A 16,019-nucleotide genomic window follows, 5' to 3' on the forward strand; every position below is an offset into this window, starting at 1 on the left:
AAAGGGGGAATGTAAAATTTGGGCAGGGTAACAGTGGAAAATATCTGGGCAGACATGAGAGAAATATGTGTAGGGGAAGCAGTGGAACTGGTGGGAAGAAGCAGCGGATATGTAGGGTTGAGAGTGGAAAAGTGGTGGTGGAATGGAGAGGTGCAAGAATCAACTAAAATGAAATCAAAAGCATTTAAGGACTAGGAACAAGGGAAGGAGAAAATTATATCTATAAGATTTCAAACTTGAAGAGAAGGCAGAGACAGGATTTGGGTAAACTGGGTGTCATCAAGGATAGAGATGGAAATATACTGCATGGGGATGAAGACACTAAGAAGAGATGGAGAGAGTATTTTGAACAACTTTTAAATGCTCAAAAGAAGAGAGAGGAGATGGGGGAAGCACAGTGGATAGAGGGACCAGTGATGGAAATACAGGATACAGAGGTGAAGAGAGCATTAAGTAAAATGAAGAATGGTAAAGCACCAGGTCCATCGGTTCCAAATTGAAATGATGAAATTACTAGGTATGGAGGAGAAATGGATGCTGGATTTATTAAAAGCTATATGTGAAGAAGAAGGAATGCCAAGGGACTGGGAGGAGAGTCTAATGGTATATATATACAAGCAGAAGGGAGATGTCATGGATTGTAGTAACTACAGGGGAATTAAACTAACAAAGCATGGATTGAAAATTCTAGAGACAATACTGGGTGAGAGATTAAGAGATTGTAAAAATCAGGAAACAGCAATATGGATTCATGAGAAGAAGAGGAATGATGGATGCCATTTCCATTGTAAGACAGCTGCAGGAAAGAGGTTAGAGGGAAATCAGGAGTTCTATTGTGCATTTATAGATCTAGAGAAAGTATTTGATAGAATCCCAAGAGAAGTAATGTTTTGGTGTTTGAGAAAGAGGAAAGTCCCAAAAAAGTTAGTTAGGTTGATCGAGATGATGTGTCATAGAATGAGGACAAAAGTAATAACAACTTTGAAGTTAAGTGTTGAAAGATCAGGAATGAACAGCGGTGGGAGTTGTTGTATGCAGATGATCTGGTGATTACTGCTGAAAATGAGGAGGACCTACAGAGAAGAGTTGGAGAGTGGCAGGAGTCTTTAGAGAGGGGTGTCTTAAAGATGAATGTGAATAAAACTGAGGTTTTGGTTTGCAGTAGGGAAGGTAGAGAAAGAACAGTAATACAAGAAAGCAGAGGCTCAATTACCAAACAGGTGGGAAAGTTTAAATACTTAGGATCTACTTTAAGGCAAGTAGGAGGATGTGAGGCTGAAGTTGACAGTAGGATAAAAGCTGTGTGGGGGAAGTGGAGAGAGGTAGCTGGAGTAGTATGTGATAACAAAATGCCAATCAAGCTAAAAGTCAAGATGTATAGTACATTGATAAGATCAGTGTTAATGTATGGATCGGAAACATGGGGAAGAGAAAGCAAAACTTGAGAGAAAAGAGATGAGAATCCTGAGGTGGATTATGGGAATATCGCTGATCCAGAGATTGGAAAATGAAGAAGTAAGAAGAATGGCAGGCTTAGAAAAGATTACAGAGATGATAGGAGAGTCACGATTGAGATGGTATGGGTATGTGTTGAGTCTGGATGACGAGGAGGGAGTGAAGAGGGCTTGGGAGAAACCTATTAGAAGAGGAAGGAGATCAAGAAGGAGACATAACATTTGATGGCGAGATAAAGTGAAGGAAGATAGGGAGAGATGAGGTTTGGTGGATGATAATGCCTTCAATAGAAGGTAGTGGAGAAGGCGCATCAGGCAACCAGCCCCTTAATGTAGGGATAACGGTGGGAAAAAGATGACACATATATATATATATATATATATATATATATATATATATATATATATATATATATATAAACAAGAATAAGAATAAAATAGATATAATAATAATAATAATAATGATAAGGATACAAAACATTCTCTACTTTGTGTTATTTGTAACAAATATTCCAAAAGAAGATTGCGATAAGCCATTTCTGCTAAAAAAAAAAACTACCACTGTTAAAGAGAAGACTGCATATCGACTTGGGAAGTTTTGTTGCACAAATTCTCTGTAAAAATAGATGACTAATCTTTAGAAACGTATGAGTCGAAGAGAAGGAAGAAGACTATGTTGCCAAACCTAAAATTCAAAACTGACAGTTCTCTCTGTAGATATTTATGTTATCTGTCAAGTTTTATGCTCAAGAAATTTGGCAGAACACACTGACTCTCTAGACCAATTTGGTAATTTTTGTATCTTTCGTAACGAGTAAATGATTAGATGTTTTAGCTGTTCGATTGTTGTTGATTCACCCAAGCGCAACTAGCAGACAAAATGCTTTTGAAGTCATGTATTTTGCAGATAAGTTCATCTATCAGTTTTGCTATTTGAAAATCTACATTTCATTCATAATAAGAAAAAGGTGCAAATAAGAACATCTACGAGTATAAATAAAAGAAATGAACGTTAGATTTCGAAGCAATCTTCATGTAAAGTGAATAAAAATCACAAGTAAAAAATCTCAATAATTTTTATATTTATGCATATGATCAAACTAGTCATAACAATTCATAAATTATCTAATTTAAGCAATACAACAAAACATAATATAGTTGTTTAGTCTCCCCTATTTGCTAAGGATAACACAGGTCCTCAAAATGCAAGGTATAAGTAAAGAGGCAAGAGTTTCTTAATTTAGATGTAAAGGTACTTTAATGAGAGAAAAGAGCGGACGTATGAAAAAAAAAAACATAATGGAGATTAGAGACAATAAAAAACGCGTTTTCTTTGAGACTGTCTTAAGCTCTGAAAATGGAAAAAAGTCTAGGAAGCGTAACCCAATATTAGAAAACCTCACCAACTCTGAATTGAGCCACAATAATAAACTGAGATTCTTGAAGAATGAAGATATAGCTAAAAAGTACAGATCGTCACCTCGTCTGAGGATACTCTTCGGGTGCAGTGCAAGTTATGCATGCCATTTGCTAGTTACTTACAGTTAGTATTTTGAAACTGAATGAATTGCAAAAATCTCTCATGAGTAACATTGTATTCCTGACATGCTACTATCTAGAACAATTTATAACTGTAAGAGCAAGGCTTATTTAAATATATTTTAAAACTTTAAAGTGCTACAACGGTAATTTACTTTGTAATTTATGATCCATAAAACAAGGGTACTATAAATCCACATCTAGATGTGCGTACACTCGAAAGCGATATTGACACCAAACTCTCACGTCTACAGACATGAAAAAGTGTAAATGTGACTCATTACACACACACTCACATACACACACACACACACACACACACACACACACACACACATATATATATATATATATATATATATATATATATATATATATATTACTACACATATATAAAGAGACCATAACAGAATGACTTTAGATTCAAAACATTCGACATAAGCTACACATTTTGAAGTATATAAACATAAATATGTAACTATATGTTAATACATAAAATATACCTCAAAATAATGTTTGTGACCACAAGAGGCAAATTTGCCCCATCTTTGGCATTCTGATATGAAAGCAATGCAAATTGACCTATTTTTCAAGTTTCCTACAGAGTGTTACTCACACCTTGATTAATTATGATTAGCTTATTTCTTGTTTGACTTCAGTTCACTAACCTGAATTCTCATATCCTCCATAAACACTTTTCATCACCAACTGAACAGCTATAAGAGCTACCTGATTTGTTTTCGTTCAAATGTTTTCTGGTAATTCCTTGCAAGAGCCACCAGCGCTATGGTGGATGATACTTTATGCTGGAGGTGAATCCTCCACCCAGCCTCGTGCATAATGCCTGCGCAGAGGAGGAAACATGGACTCCATTTCTAGTATCATTGTTACCTGGTGCGACAAAGTTACCAATTTCGTCTCCTTCTTCGCCTTATCCAGCTCGTCATTCGAAAAATTGCTAATCAGATTGAGCGTGATGACACCGATAATTCCCAAGAAACAAATGAGTAGCAGGTGACTGAGTAATGGGTAATGTAAGGGTCTTTCCTTGTTACTGAAATGATCATCGTAACTTAAATCTCCCATGACCATGGTTAGTATTTTCATGAGGGACCTGGCGTAGTTACTGAAGACAAAGTGGTCTCTCAGAAGCATCTGGAAGGCGACAGAAAATGCGATGACTTGGAGGAAGAAGAAAAATGCAAGTTTCAGCATCGTCATCATGAAATCATTCAGGATGATGAGGTAAAGTCCGAAAGCTGGTATCCAACCCAGCAACATGACCACGTTGAACCAGCTTAACATCACTGACAGGACACCACATACCCACTGCCATTCCTGAAAAGTAACAGATCGTCATATTAATAGTACTATGCAAAACACATTAGTAATATCGCTTTAAATGGTTGCCTAAAGTTACCATGCCACCTTCTAGCCACTTACATCTCAGCCGGATAAGTAAGGAGTTTGCTGGCACTTCTTGATGAGACTAAAGGTAATTAATGAGTTGTAATAATGACCTGTTATTCTTCGAGTGAGAATTCACTTCAATTAAAGGTAAATTACAATTTGTCAAATCTATTAAGATGTTCAATTGTGGAATAATGATGATTTTAGTAATACAATTTTATCATTAGCACACTGTAATTATTCACCAGCGGGACACCATTTGCAATACTGGATGAATATGGGCCTTTGCTAAAATGTGTATGTTTTATATGTCAGTGTTATCGGTACACAAATTGTTTTAATCTATTCCGAACTGCGTGACAAATATTCTGAAGACTCAGGCAATGAATTCACTAGATGATTTATCAATTCATCAAAACCACTTGATCAAAAATCTCTTCTTAACGTGCCCACATGGTGGCGCAAGCTCCGCTGGGTATAAGGAAAAAAAAATTCTTAATGCTTGGAGGATTTTTAGGGCATTGGAGTCTCTGCATCAACTAGCTTTGATAAAATCTGGCAATATTATAGTGGTTGGATTAGTAATAGTAACAGTTATTCCTACGTAAACATCTACATACATACGTACATATATATATATATATATATATATATATATATATATATATATATATATATATATATATATATATATATATATATATTATATATATATATATATATGACGAGAATTATCTAAAAAAAAAAAATACACAGCCCTCGCTTACTTCTCTTATTTCAGTGACAACGTTGCATTCCGTCCAGTTGACAAGTAGCACACCGGAAAAGACATAACTGATCATGACTGGGGCCAGTCGCTTCAGCTGACGGTAGCCTACATACAGCTGATGAGAGTGAGAAAGGTCCAGTTTTCCACTATTAATCATTTGTTAAGGAGAAAAGGTGAAGTTGGAGTACTCAGACATCAACAGTCATTTGCCTAAGTAACAAGAATGACGCAAGCAACTACTATATAATTGGTAAAGAATTACAGTTGGGATATAATTACTAAAAATGACAATGAGGTTTATATTTCTTCAAAGATATAGCTGTAATACATGGTGTTTTATTTGGGTTCATATTATGACGGCGTCACATACAGCATGTATGTTGTTGCATAACAGCATATCCAAACTTATTGAGAATGGTTATAAATAAAACAAAATAATGGTTCAGGTTGAGAGGGTGCCTAAGAAAACATTGATCTCATAACAAAAACGATCTAAAAAATATACAAACTTGTAATTGCATAATTTGAAATAGAAAAGGCTAATAATCATAAAGACTTAAGCTAACCAGCATTAGTGTTGTCTTGCGTATACCTTAACTGTCGAGAAGATGTCTGCCATGATACGAAGCCTTACCAGTTATGTAATTGCTAATATATGCCACCATATGCATATGCATCACAGTCGTTCACTTTCATGGCAGGATTATTCAATCTTAAACCGGTAATGGAATGGTTGCGAGTTGTTTAAAACAATACATGGAAATCTTAACATTCGTAGAATTTCGTCATGAAAAACAGCAGGAAACAATTAAAATAGTTTCTTTCATCATCGAGGATAACAATGTCAACAAGGTCTCATCGAATCTCTTACAGAGTACTATCTGTCACCCATCTATCTAGCTACTAGATAGGGTGATTGGTATGGCACCGAACTCGCTAACTGTGGATCGAGCCCGGTCTACAGACACCAGCCGACCGGCTAAGGCTCTTACGCACGAGGGACACTAGTGTCCGCCACCGGTGTCGGACACTAGTGTCCTTGCTCAAGACACCGCCTGGCAACTAGTGAGCCACTCACACACCTCAGTCGGAAGAATGGCGGGAAACGAAGAGCTTCTACTTGTTGCTTTGCAGTAGATTCTTTACTTGCCTTGTGAACATGCAATGAACAAAATAAAAATAAACATAAAGGACTTACATATTTTTTTTTTTTTTTTTTTTTTTTTTCTTCTTTTCTGAGAGGGGTTTCTCTTCAAAATCAGGAATGAGTTTCACCATTATTGCATTCCAGCAGTTCTGCTTTTCTATCTTATTTGCATATCCCTCACAGATGGGTCCCATAGTGCTGGTAGTTTTTCTATTTCACAAATGAGGTCCTCCGTGTTCAGCTTCTCCTCCACCTTCTTCGAAATTGTCCTTGATAGGCCGTCTCCTTCCCCATCATGGGATGATGGTGGGTGTCAAACTGAGCATGAGAACTGGCCATGGGCAGCGGTGGCGGACACTGGTTGGCTACGTGTGAAAGCTTCCATTTAAAACAATGCTTTGCAGTGAGTGGCGGCAACTGTCAGTGTCGCCACGTGTTTGCGGGAGCGCGCACACCGAAATATCTGTTGCCCGGAAGTTGTCTGCTTAGGACACTGCTGTTGCCTCGTGTGAAAGGCTCCATTTGATAATATGGGAGGCAACTAGTGTCCGACACTGGTGGCGGACACTAGTGTCTTCGTGTGTAAGGGCTCTAAGATTGGCACCAGCGGCAGCTGGGGGGACCAAGAAAAGGTCATGGGTCTACCACCTCATTTATAAAGACCAGCTGAGTCTATACTCTTGGTACCACCTCAGCTCAATGTGAGAGAGAGAGAGAGAGAGAGAGAGAGAGAGTTTGCTCCATTAACGACTACAGTGACTGAAACTAATCGCCAATTAAGAATTATAAGAACAACAGTTTTCAAACTAAGACAAACCAGGATTCCCAACTTTTTTTAGGGTTTTGTTGTTGTTGCTGTTGTTGTGAGACTTACTCGATGAATCCGAAACAACTCTATGGTGACGTTGATGACAAGTAGCATCAAGGCCAGAATTCAAGGAAACTGCTCTGAAGTAGTTCCGCCTCAGCAATCAGGTCCTGAAAACGAAACAGATTTCTCGTGATGGAGTCAGGTTCAATGAATCTTCAGTACTAAATAAATATATATATATATATATATATATATATATATATATGATATATATATATATATATATATATATATATATATATATATATATGATATATATATATATACACATATATCCACGAAGAAGCTATTCCCCATAAATGGGTGGATCTGTAGAGATATGGGGGAACTGATGAACTGGTTGCATTTGACAACATTCTCAAGGATTGCTTGCGAGAGAGAGAGAGAGAGAGAGGCTGGTTAAGTTTCGTCTGTTGTCTCGCTGGGTTGATTGCGTTCGTCGGAAGCCATAGGAAGGGTCTTGGATATTTTGTGTATTTATTATATTGTATTTTTATGTTTATTATTATTGTTAAGATAGTATGGGGAAGGTTTGAGCCTGAAGAGCAAATGATTGAGAAAATGGATGAAAAGCTGGAGTTGGTGATGATTACTGTGCAGGAAATGTTTAATGGACTTCTTGGAGAGAGGGCTTGTGGTGGTAGGTTTCCTGGTCTGGTGACAGGGCTTGAAGCAATGAAGAAGGTGAGAGGGCAAGTGGATGAGAGTATGAGTGAAGAGGGTGATGCATTTGTGAAGTGAGGAAAAGAAGGGAAAGACACAGGACAAAGATAAAACTGAGGACAAGGGTAAGAAGGGAGCTGAGAGAAGAAATAAGACTAAGAAGAATAAGATTGGTAAGGATGACAGACAGGATGAGACAAGGACTGAGGACGTTGGGAAAGGGCTGAGAAGTAAGGGACAGGATGAGAGGTATTCAGTCAGTAGAGCTGGTTGTGTGCATTTCACATAAGTTTTTTGGGTATTCACTAATCGAGTTCTGTTGTGCTTGTGTCCATCTGTGGATATCGAGTTGGTGAGCAATTTGTCGTGTCTAGTGTTTGTGAATTGGTGTGTAGCCTTGGTGCTTGTTTGGTATTTTTTTTTTCTTTTTATGGTATTCAGCCGTTTGTTGGAGACAGTTGGTTTGGTGTTTGGCTGTTTGCTAGTGGGAGCAAGTAGGCAAGAAGAAGAAGGGTAGGAAGGGCATGGCTAAGAGTATGGAAGTGGATTCATTGTATTCGGAAGAGGTTAAGAGGGGTCAGGATGGAAGTAGCGGAAGTGAGAGTGAGAGTGAGTGAAGTGTTTGTTTTTCGACAGTCATATCTCGTTGAAAGCACGGCTTCTCGCCCTGATTGTGTCAAGTTTCCTGGTGAGTAAATGCATTTGAGATTTTGTTTTTTGCTTTGATGAACCAAGTGTCCTTTTAGTAATTTAAGTAATGTAAAGAGGAAAGTGTGGCTGGGGAAATTTGTAAGCCAGGATTGATTAACGTAAACGTGGGGAGGTCTTGCTTGCTTTCTTAGCTTATGATCCCACCACATAATATTTTTGGTACCCAAACAGGAACTGCTGGTGTGGCTGTAAAGGGACGACTGGGACTGCGAGGTCAGTATGACTGCTGAAGAGGTAAAGATGGAAGGGTTGGATGAGATTAGGAGGCTTAGAGAAGAACTTCGGTCAGCGAGGGAAGCTAGGGAAAGGGTGGAAGTGGACAATGAGAGGATGAGGTTAACATGGAATGATATCTTAGAGATAGTTGAGGAATATGAATTAGACAGGTGTATGAAAGAGAGAAGTGTCAGCGTCAAGACTGGAGTGAATGAGTGTATGCCTGAGTTTTGGAGCTATAGGGAGGCAGTTTTAGAAGGCTGAGGCGAATGGCAGAGCGAGTGGTTGATAGGAGCGTTAGGGCCAGTAATGTAAGTAAGGTGAACCCTAAAAGAGATAGGAGTGTGAGTGTTGGAAGGTTAGGGTCGGTTAGCTGAAGTGTTATAGATGTGGGAAACCAGGGCATAAGAAGAATGAATGTCGGTGGGCATTAGGAGCTTGTTTTGGGTGTGGGAAGATGAGACATTTAGTTAGAGTGTCACAGAGATAGGGAATTTAAATGTTATAGATGTGGGCAGACAGGATATGTAGCTAGTGGATGTCAGGGTACCCATGTGAATGTGGTTTGTGGCAACTGTGGAAAGAATGGGCATTATGCTAGGATGTGTAGGGAACAGTGTGCAAAGTGTGTTGAATGTGGAGTGGAAGGTCATATGCAAGTGTGTGTAGGTGAAAGAGGATGAATCAGGCTGGGAATTCAGGAAACTAGATGTTAAGGAGATTCAGTTGGGTGGGTCCTTTAGTGTGTGGACGGTAAGGGTTATGCATGTGTGGGAAGGGTTATTGCATGAGGAAGGGTTTGGGGATAGAGCCCACGAGTGCATGAGTGTGAAGGTAAGATGCAAGGGGGTGTGTTTGGTCGCTTTGATTGATACTGGCTACGGCCCCAACATTCTCTTTAAGATTGGATGTGATAAGTTGCGGAGTAGGTGTGATGTTAGAAAATTTAAAGGGGAGGTATGAGGAATAGGGAATTTAAGTATGCCTGTGGTGGGAATGTTGTGTGGAAGGATAGATATCGAGGGGTTTGTGATAGATGAAAATGACTTTTGTGTGGTTGCGGGAATGAATGATAAGTATAATATGTTGTTAGGGTATAGGTTCTTGAAGGAGTGTGGAATGGTGGTCCATCCAAGTGCAAACCTGATTGAGTAGCAGATGAAAAGGAATGTACGTGGGGAGTTGTACTTCGATAGGGATAGAAGGGTAGACAGTAAGGTATGGAAAGGGGTGCAGGCAGTTGGTTGCGAAAGAGAGTGTGAAAGTGCTGCACGAGGTCAGGATTGCCAATGGTGACAAGTGTGAATATGTGGTTGAAGGTGTGGATACGAGCAAGTTGATAAGAGTGAGTGTGCATGTGTACGACGGGGTCATAGACATGGAGAATCCTTGGGTTTTTTGTGGCCTTGTTACCGAGTGCTAGGAAGAAGCGAGTGTGGGGTATACGTGAGGGTGATTGTGCAGGGTTGCTGTACCAACATTAGGGTGAATGCCTGATGACAGGTAGTGTGAAAGACAGTAATAGTTGGAAGTATGATGAGTTGAGAGAAAGAGTTAGGGTGGATGAAATTGTTAATGATGGCAACAGGGAGCGATTGATGAGGATGTTGTGGAATAGGTGGAGTGTGTTGAGCCATGGAGACAAGGATTTTGGGGCCTCTAAGCTTCCGGAATTTAAAATAGTTCTGGAAGACAATACTCCCATATATCAGCGTCCCCGACACCTTTCCACGCCTATCGCACAAGAGATTGAGGAGCAGTTATGGAGGAGTTATGGAGTTCCATTTGACAACATCTGTGTGTGTGTGTGTGAGAGAGAGAGAGAGAGAGAGAGAGAGAGAGAGAGAGAGAGAGAGGGGGGGGTGTAATTGCTGTATGGATAGTTAACGACTGTATTGGCTGTTAGTGAGTTCTGGCTGGGCTGTCTGCTGGTAGAGATCAGAGTTCTGAGTTTTTTTGAGTCAGTCTTTGGTGAGAGCTGGTGTTGATAAGTAGTTTAGACAGCAGTTTATTGGAGGAATTGAAAGTCAGCTGAGTTGTGTTTTGTTTGTTGTTTAGTTGTTGTTTTGTCAGTTGATATTGTTGCTTAAGAGTTGTTGTGCTGTGAGGTCTTTGTTGAGTTGTATGTGAGTTCCTGTTATTATGTGAGTTGTTGTAGTTGAGGGTTGTTGTTGGTGTTGTTAGTGGGTGTGTATGTTGCCTTTTTTTGTGTTGTTGTTTTTTTTGTGTTGGTAATTGTTTGTGTATTGGTCTTTTGTTGTGTTGTTGAGTTTTTGTTGTTATGTGTGAGTTTGTGGTTGTGTTCCTGGTTGTTTGTGTGTTGTTAGGTTGTGGTTGTGTTTCTTGTTTGTTGTTGAGTTGTGGGTTGTGGTCTTTAGGTGTTGTTGTTGGTTTGTGGTTGTGTTCCTGTTTTGTTGTTGTGTTCCTTTTTTTGTTGTTGCGTTGTTTTGGTTGTGGGTTGTGGTTGGTATCTCTGCGACCTCGACGGCAGACAGCGCAGCAAAGCCCGGAGTATCTGGAGTGTTGGTAAGTACGTGTGTTTTGTGTTGTTTTTGTTTTTTTGTAGGTATAGGTCAATTGTCCTGCTGTATTTGTTGTGTAAAGAAGAAAGTGTGACTGAGGGTGAGTTGGGCACCTGGAACGATTAGGTTTATGTGGGGGGGATTTGCCCACTTGTTTTTTTTAAGCTTGTGATCCCGCCACACAGTGTGAGGAGCTTGAGAGAGTAGGAGTGATAGAGAGGAGTGAGAGTGCCTAGAATAGCCCCATAGTCCCTGTACGAAAGCCAGATGGAAGGTTGCGAATATGTGTAGATTACAGAGGGGGTGAATGAAGTGACTGTGAAGGAGTGATTCCAGATGAATGTAGTGTCTGATTGTGTGTACAAGACGCATGCGATGAGGGTGTTTACCAAATTAGACCTGGTAAGGGGCTATTATCAGATGCCTCTTGAGAAGGGGAGCAGGCCTGTTACAGCTTTTTCGAGTGGTAGTTGCCACTACCAATTTAAAAGGTTGATTTTTGGGTTTGCTAACGTGCCTGCTGCCTTCCAAAGGGCAATGAATGTAGTTTTGGCTGGGTTTGATAGGAAGAAGGTGATTGTGTTTATAGATGATATTTTGACTATGAGTGAAACTGTTGAAGAGAATATGGAGTTACTTGAGAAGGTGCTGGAGCATTTGGAAGAGGTTGGAGTGAAAGTGAAACTTGAGAAGTGTACATGGTTGGCCGGGGAGGTGGAATTTCTTGGACATATGGTGAGTGCAGGTGGTGTAAGGAAAAACAAAAAATTTGTACAAAAGGTAAGAGAATTTCCACGTCCCCGGATTGTGCGTAAGCTGAAATGTTTTTTGGGTTGGATTGAGTTTGGAAGGAAGTTTGTTAGGGATTGTTTGGGGATAGGAAAGCCGCTGACTGAATGGACGGGGAAGAGAAATTGCACTAAGTTTAAGTGGGATGAGCGAATGGTGACAGCATTGAGAAATTGAAAGAGGAGGCTGCAAGGGATGTCACCTTGTCATTCCTGAATTATGGCAAGGATGCGAGTAGGCTTGAGCTCTACACAGATGCTAGTGAGTTTAGTATGGGGGGATGTTTAGTGCAGTTGCAAGAGGCGAACGGAGAAGAGCAATTGAGAGTGATAGCGTATGTAGGTAAAGCCTTTAATAAAGTGCAGCGAAAACACTTGGTAGTTACTGGCAGCTATAAGGTTCTGTGTTAAAGCGTTGAAAGTGTTTTTGTACAGGGTAAGATTTGTTATGTGGATGGACCATCAGCCGTTAGTGTATATGATTAAGAAAGAAAGTGTGAATGCTAGGATTGCGAGGACGATTGAGGATTTGAGTGAGTTTTACTTTAGGTTAGAGTATGTGCCGGGGAGTAAGAATGTGGTTGCAGATGCGATGTTGAGGATGCATGGTAAGGATGATGATCCCATGAAAAGTGACTGGGATCCTGATAGAGTGCCTGAGGGCTTGGTTGTAAGAGAGAGGTTTGTGGGGGACAACAGGGTTTGTGAGTGTTTGTTTTTGGCATTGAAAAATTTGGAGAGTAAGGGTCTGGTTGAGGGAGTGCCTGAGAGTGCAAATGAGCTGCAAGTAAGGTTGGTGAGTGATGTGCAGAAGGAAGGGGCATGTACAGAGGAGCAAGGTGGGGGAGAGGAGATGTTATCACGGTTGTTATTGGTCGTAGTGGAGTTGTTTGGGGTTGAAGTGTTTTTGTAATCTGGGTGGAACAAACCATTTGAGTATAGAGGGAAGCTAACTGCAAATAGTGAGCATGTTATTTTGAGAATTCAGTATGGGGAACACGATTGTAGTTGATTAGTCAGAAAAGGGGATTCTGAGGGGGATTTGAATCAAAAGTATGATAGTGGGGAAATAACTGATAAGGAATGTAGGGAGGATGCTTGTGGTAAGGATGATCTGGTTGATGCAGCAGTGAATGTGTGTATGCATGGAACCCAAGGGAAAATGGTGACGTTTGTCAGAGTGAATAATAGTGGGTACTGTAGCTTAGTTGATATGGGGTTGCAGGTTTCCCTAGTGAGTTGGTCAGTGGTAACGAGATTGAGAGATGCAACTGGGGAATGAAAAGGCAGTGTACAAGTGTCAGAATACACGGGTTAGGACAGGGAAGTGTTTTATTATGGGAAGAGGTAGTAAGATAGCAAGGATTCAGGATAGCAGTGTGTTTGTGGCAAACTTTGCAGGTATGATTGATATTGCTAGAGGCAAGAATTTGTTGAGCAAGGAAGGGATTGAGCAAGGAAGGGATTGAGGAAATGCAAGATAAGTGCTTGGAGATAAGTAAGTTGCGAGAATGCATTTTGAGAGGAGTGTGTCTGGAAGATTGGCTGTGAGTTGGAGGTATACAAAAGGTTTGCAAGACGGTTTGTAGTGTGCAAAAAATGTAGTGTACTTCTTGCACCAGGGAGGAATACATGAAAGAGGAGTGTATGTGCTGGTGTTTCCGTGACTAAGCCGTGAGTATGTGCCTGTTGGTCCATGACAGGTTTGGGCACATGGGGAAGAATAAGTTGTGGGAATGCATGAGAGAGAGACTATTTGTGCCTGGGTTAAATAAGATTTGTGTGGATGTGGCCATTACATGTGAAGAATGTCAGAGGGGAAAGTATCAGAGTGTGCATGTGAGTCCGCCTGTGTTGTGACTGTAGATGAAAGACTGACTGTTTCTTTGCCAATGAATGTGAGAGGGGATGGGGAAATGATTGTGTTGGTGGACAACATAAGCAAATTTGCGGATTCGGTCCCCATCAAGAATAAGTGGAGTGAAACTTTCGCACGAATGGTGAGCCAAGTGATGTTGCCGTGTGTGTGTGTGTGTGTGTAAGCCTGTGAGAATGTTGAGTGATAATGGGCCTGAGTTTGTGGTATGCGAATTTGAGGAAATGCTGAGGTAATGGGGTATTGTACGTTTATTCTACTCTGTATATGCCCAGTGCAAATGGTTTGGCTGAAAGGACTGTTCGGACGTTGACTGAGATTTTGTGAAAGATGAGTAAGTGTGATAATGATTGGGATATGCATGTGGGGTATGCAGTGTGGGTGTACATTGCCACGTTGCAAAAGAGTACAGGTATGTCACCCTGTAAGTATGTGTTGAATTTTGAGAGAATTATTAGGCCAAGGTTGGGGTTATCAGAGAGTGACTGGGATGTGTAGAAGAGAGCAAGTGGGAGGTTTGAAAGTTTTAGGGTTGGGGATAAAGTGTTGAAAGAGGGCAATTTGGAGGGGAAGAATGAATGTAAGTAAAGTAAGGGAAAAGTTTGAGGGGTTTTTTGAGGTTTTGGAAGTGGGATCAAGTGGGTTGTTATGTTTTGGGGAAGTTGCAAATGGATGGGGTATGGATGAGGTCAGGGCACATCATAATCAACTTCGCAGGTGGAGGGATGTGCTACAGTATGTCCGTGAGAATGCAATGAGTGAGTGGTTGAAAGTGAATAAATATGAGCTGAGCATCTGTGAGCAAATGGATTTGCGGGATCAGCAGTTAGTATTGGTTGAGTATGGGAAAAAGCGGAAGAAGGTAAGAAAAGGGAATGAAAGGGAAAGGTGAGGAATGCATGATAAAGGGGTTAGTGTTAAGATAGAGACGGTTGATAGAGCATGCAATACAGATAAGCCAGGGGAGGGAATGGATGAGACTTACAGTGTGATTTCGACGGGAAGGGAACCAAGTAGTAGGGAAGTAGTTAGCAGTATGAATGAGTCTCTTCAGGAGTTTGGCAGGGATAGGAATGAGGTGAGTGCTTTGATAGCAGAAATAAGGGCGATATTGCGGCAAGAGTTAGAAGGGGTAAATGAGATAGTGAATGGGATTTGGGAGGACAGTAGCAAGGGAGATAGTGTACATTTGAATGAAAGTGGAATGGAAGAAGTGAATGATTATGGGACTGAGAGCCAGGGAGCCAGCATCCAAGCATCCCTGGGTCTCAAGGAGGGCTATTTAGTGTGGATGTTGTGAATATGTGAAAGGTTGTCAAATGTAACAAGGGAGGAAATATGGGGAATTAATGAATTGGTTGCATTTGACAACATTCTCAAGGGTTGCTTGAGAGAGAGAGAGAGCGAATGGGTGTTTCGTCTGTTGTCTCATTGGGTTGTTTGAGTTCATCAGAAGGGATAGGAAGGGTCTTGTTTGTTTTGCATATTCATTATATTGCATTTTTGTTTATTATTGTTAAGATAGTATGGGGAAGGTTTGTGCCTGTTTTTTTGTTTTGAGAGAGAGGGAGAGCATGAGAGAGAGAGAGAGAAAGGGTGCGAATGATGAATGAGTGGTTGACGAGTGAACTGCTTGTTTGGTGGGTGCTTTGGCTTGTTGAGTGGCTTGGTCGTCGAGCATTCAGTCAGTCAGGAGCAGTCAGTCAATGACGGCATTCGGAGTGAGAGGTATTCAGTCAGTAGAGTCGTCTGTGTGCATTTCACATAAGTTTTGGGTATTCAGTTCTGTTGCGCTTGTGTCCATCTGTGGTTGTTGAGTTGGTGAGCAATTTGTCGTGTTTGATGTTTATGAATTGGTTTGTAGTCTTGGTGCTTGTTTGCTTTTTTTTTTTTTTTTTTTTTTTTTTTTTTGTTTTTTTTTTTTGTGCTGGTATTCAGCAGTTTGTTGGTGACAGTTGGTTTGGTGTTTGGTGGTTTGCTAGTGGCAGTGGAGTTTGTTTTTCGACGGCCATACGCATTGAAAGCACGGCTTCTCGCCCTGATTGCGTCAAGT

General features: G+C 40.5%; 2 protein-coding genes across 5 annotated transcripts in view; both read right to left on the bottom strand.

Moving 5' to 3' along the window:
• Positions 1–3,360: 3,360 nt before the first annotated feature.
• LOC135220873 (transient receptor potential cation channel subfamily A member 1 homolog) lies at positions 3,361–6,304 on the bottom strand. The gene is made up of 2 exons (XM_064258467.1): positions 5,171–6,304; positions 3,361–4,331 (listed from the first exon to the last, which is right to left on the bottom strand). The coding sequence occupies exons 1-2, from the start codon at positions 5,327–5,329 to the stop codon at positions 3,795–3,797; spliced, it is 696 nt and encodes a 231-aa protein (XP_064114537.1). The 5' UTR covers positions 5,330–6,304; the 3' UTR covers positions 3,361–3,794.
• Positions 5,172–16,019, bottom strand: part of LOC135220872 (ankyrin-1-like) — a 28,292-nt gene continuing 17,444 nt past the window's right edge. For all 4 annotated transcript variants that reach the window (XR_010315806.1, XM_064258466.1, XM_064258464.1 and 1 more), the window contains 2 exons: positions 7,194–7,297; positions 5,172–5,287 (listed from right to left, as the gene is read on the bottom strand). Coding sequence is in view for 3 of the 4 variants with exons in the window: in XM_064258466.1 (XP_064114536.1) it covers positions 7,241–7,297 (57 nt within the window). In the remaining variant the exon portion in view is untranslated. The remainder of the gene's footprint in view (positions 5,288–7,193; positions 7,298–16,019) is intronic.

The sequence above is a fragment of the Macrobrachium nipponense genome, chromosome 2 (genome assembly GCF_015104395.2).
Source record: "Macrobrachium nipponense isolate FS-2020 chromosome 2, ASM1510439v2, whole genome shotgun sequence".
Lineage (NCBI taxonomy): Eukaryota > Metazoa > Arthropoda > Malacostraca > Decapoda > Palaemonidae > Macrobrachium > Macrobrachium nipponense.

Coding starts and splice junctions, on each gene's coding strand:
- LOC135220873 (XM_064258467.1), bottom strand. CDS start 5,329: ATGATTAATAGTGGAAAACTGGACCTTTCTCACTCTCATCAGCTGTAT. Junction 4,332..5,170: donor TTGTCACTGAAATAAGAGAA/GTAAGCGAGGGC, acceptor GTTACTTTTCAG/GAATGGCAGTGGGTATGTGG.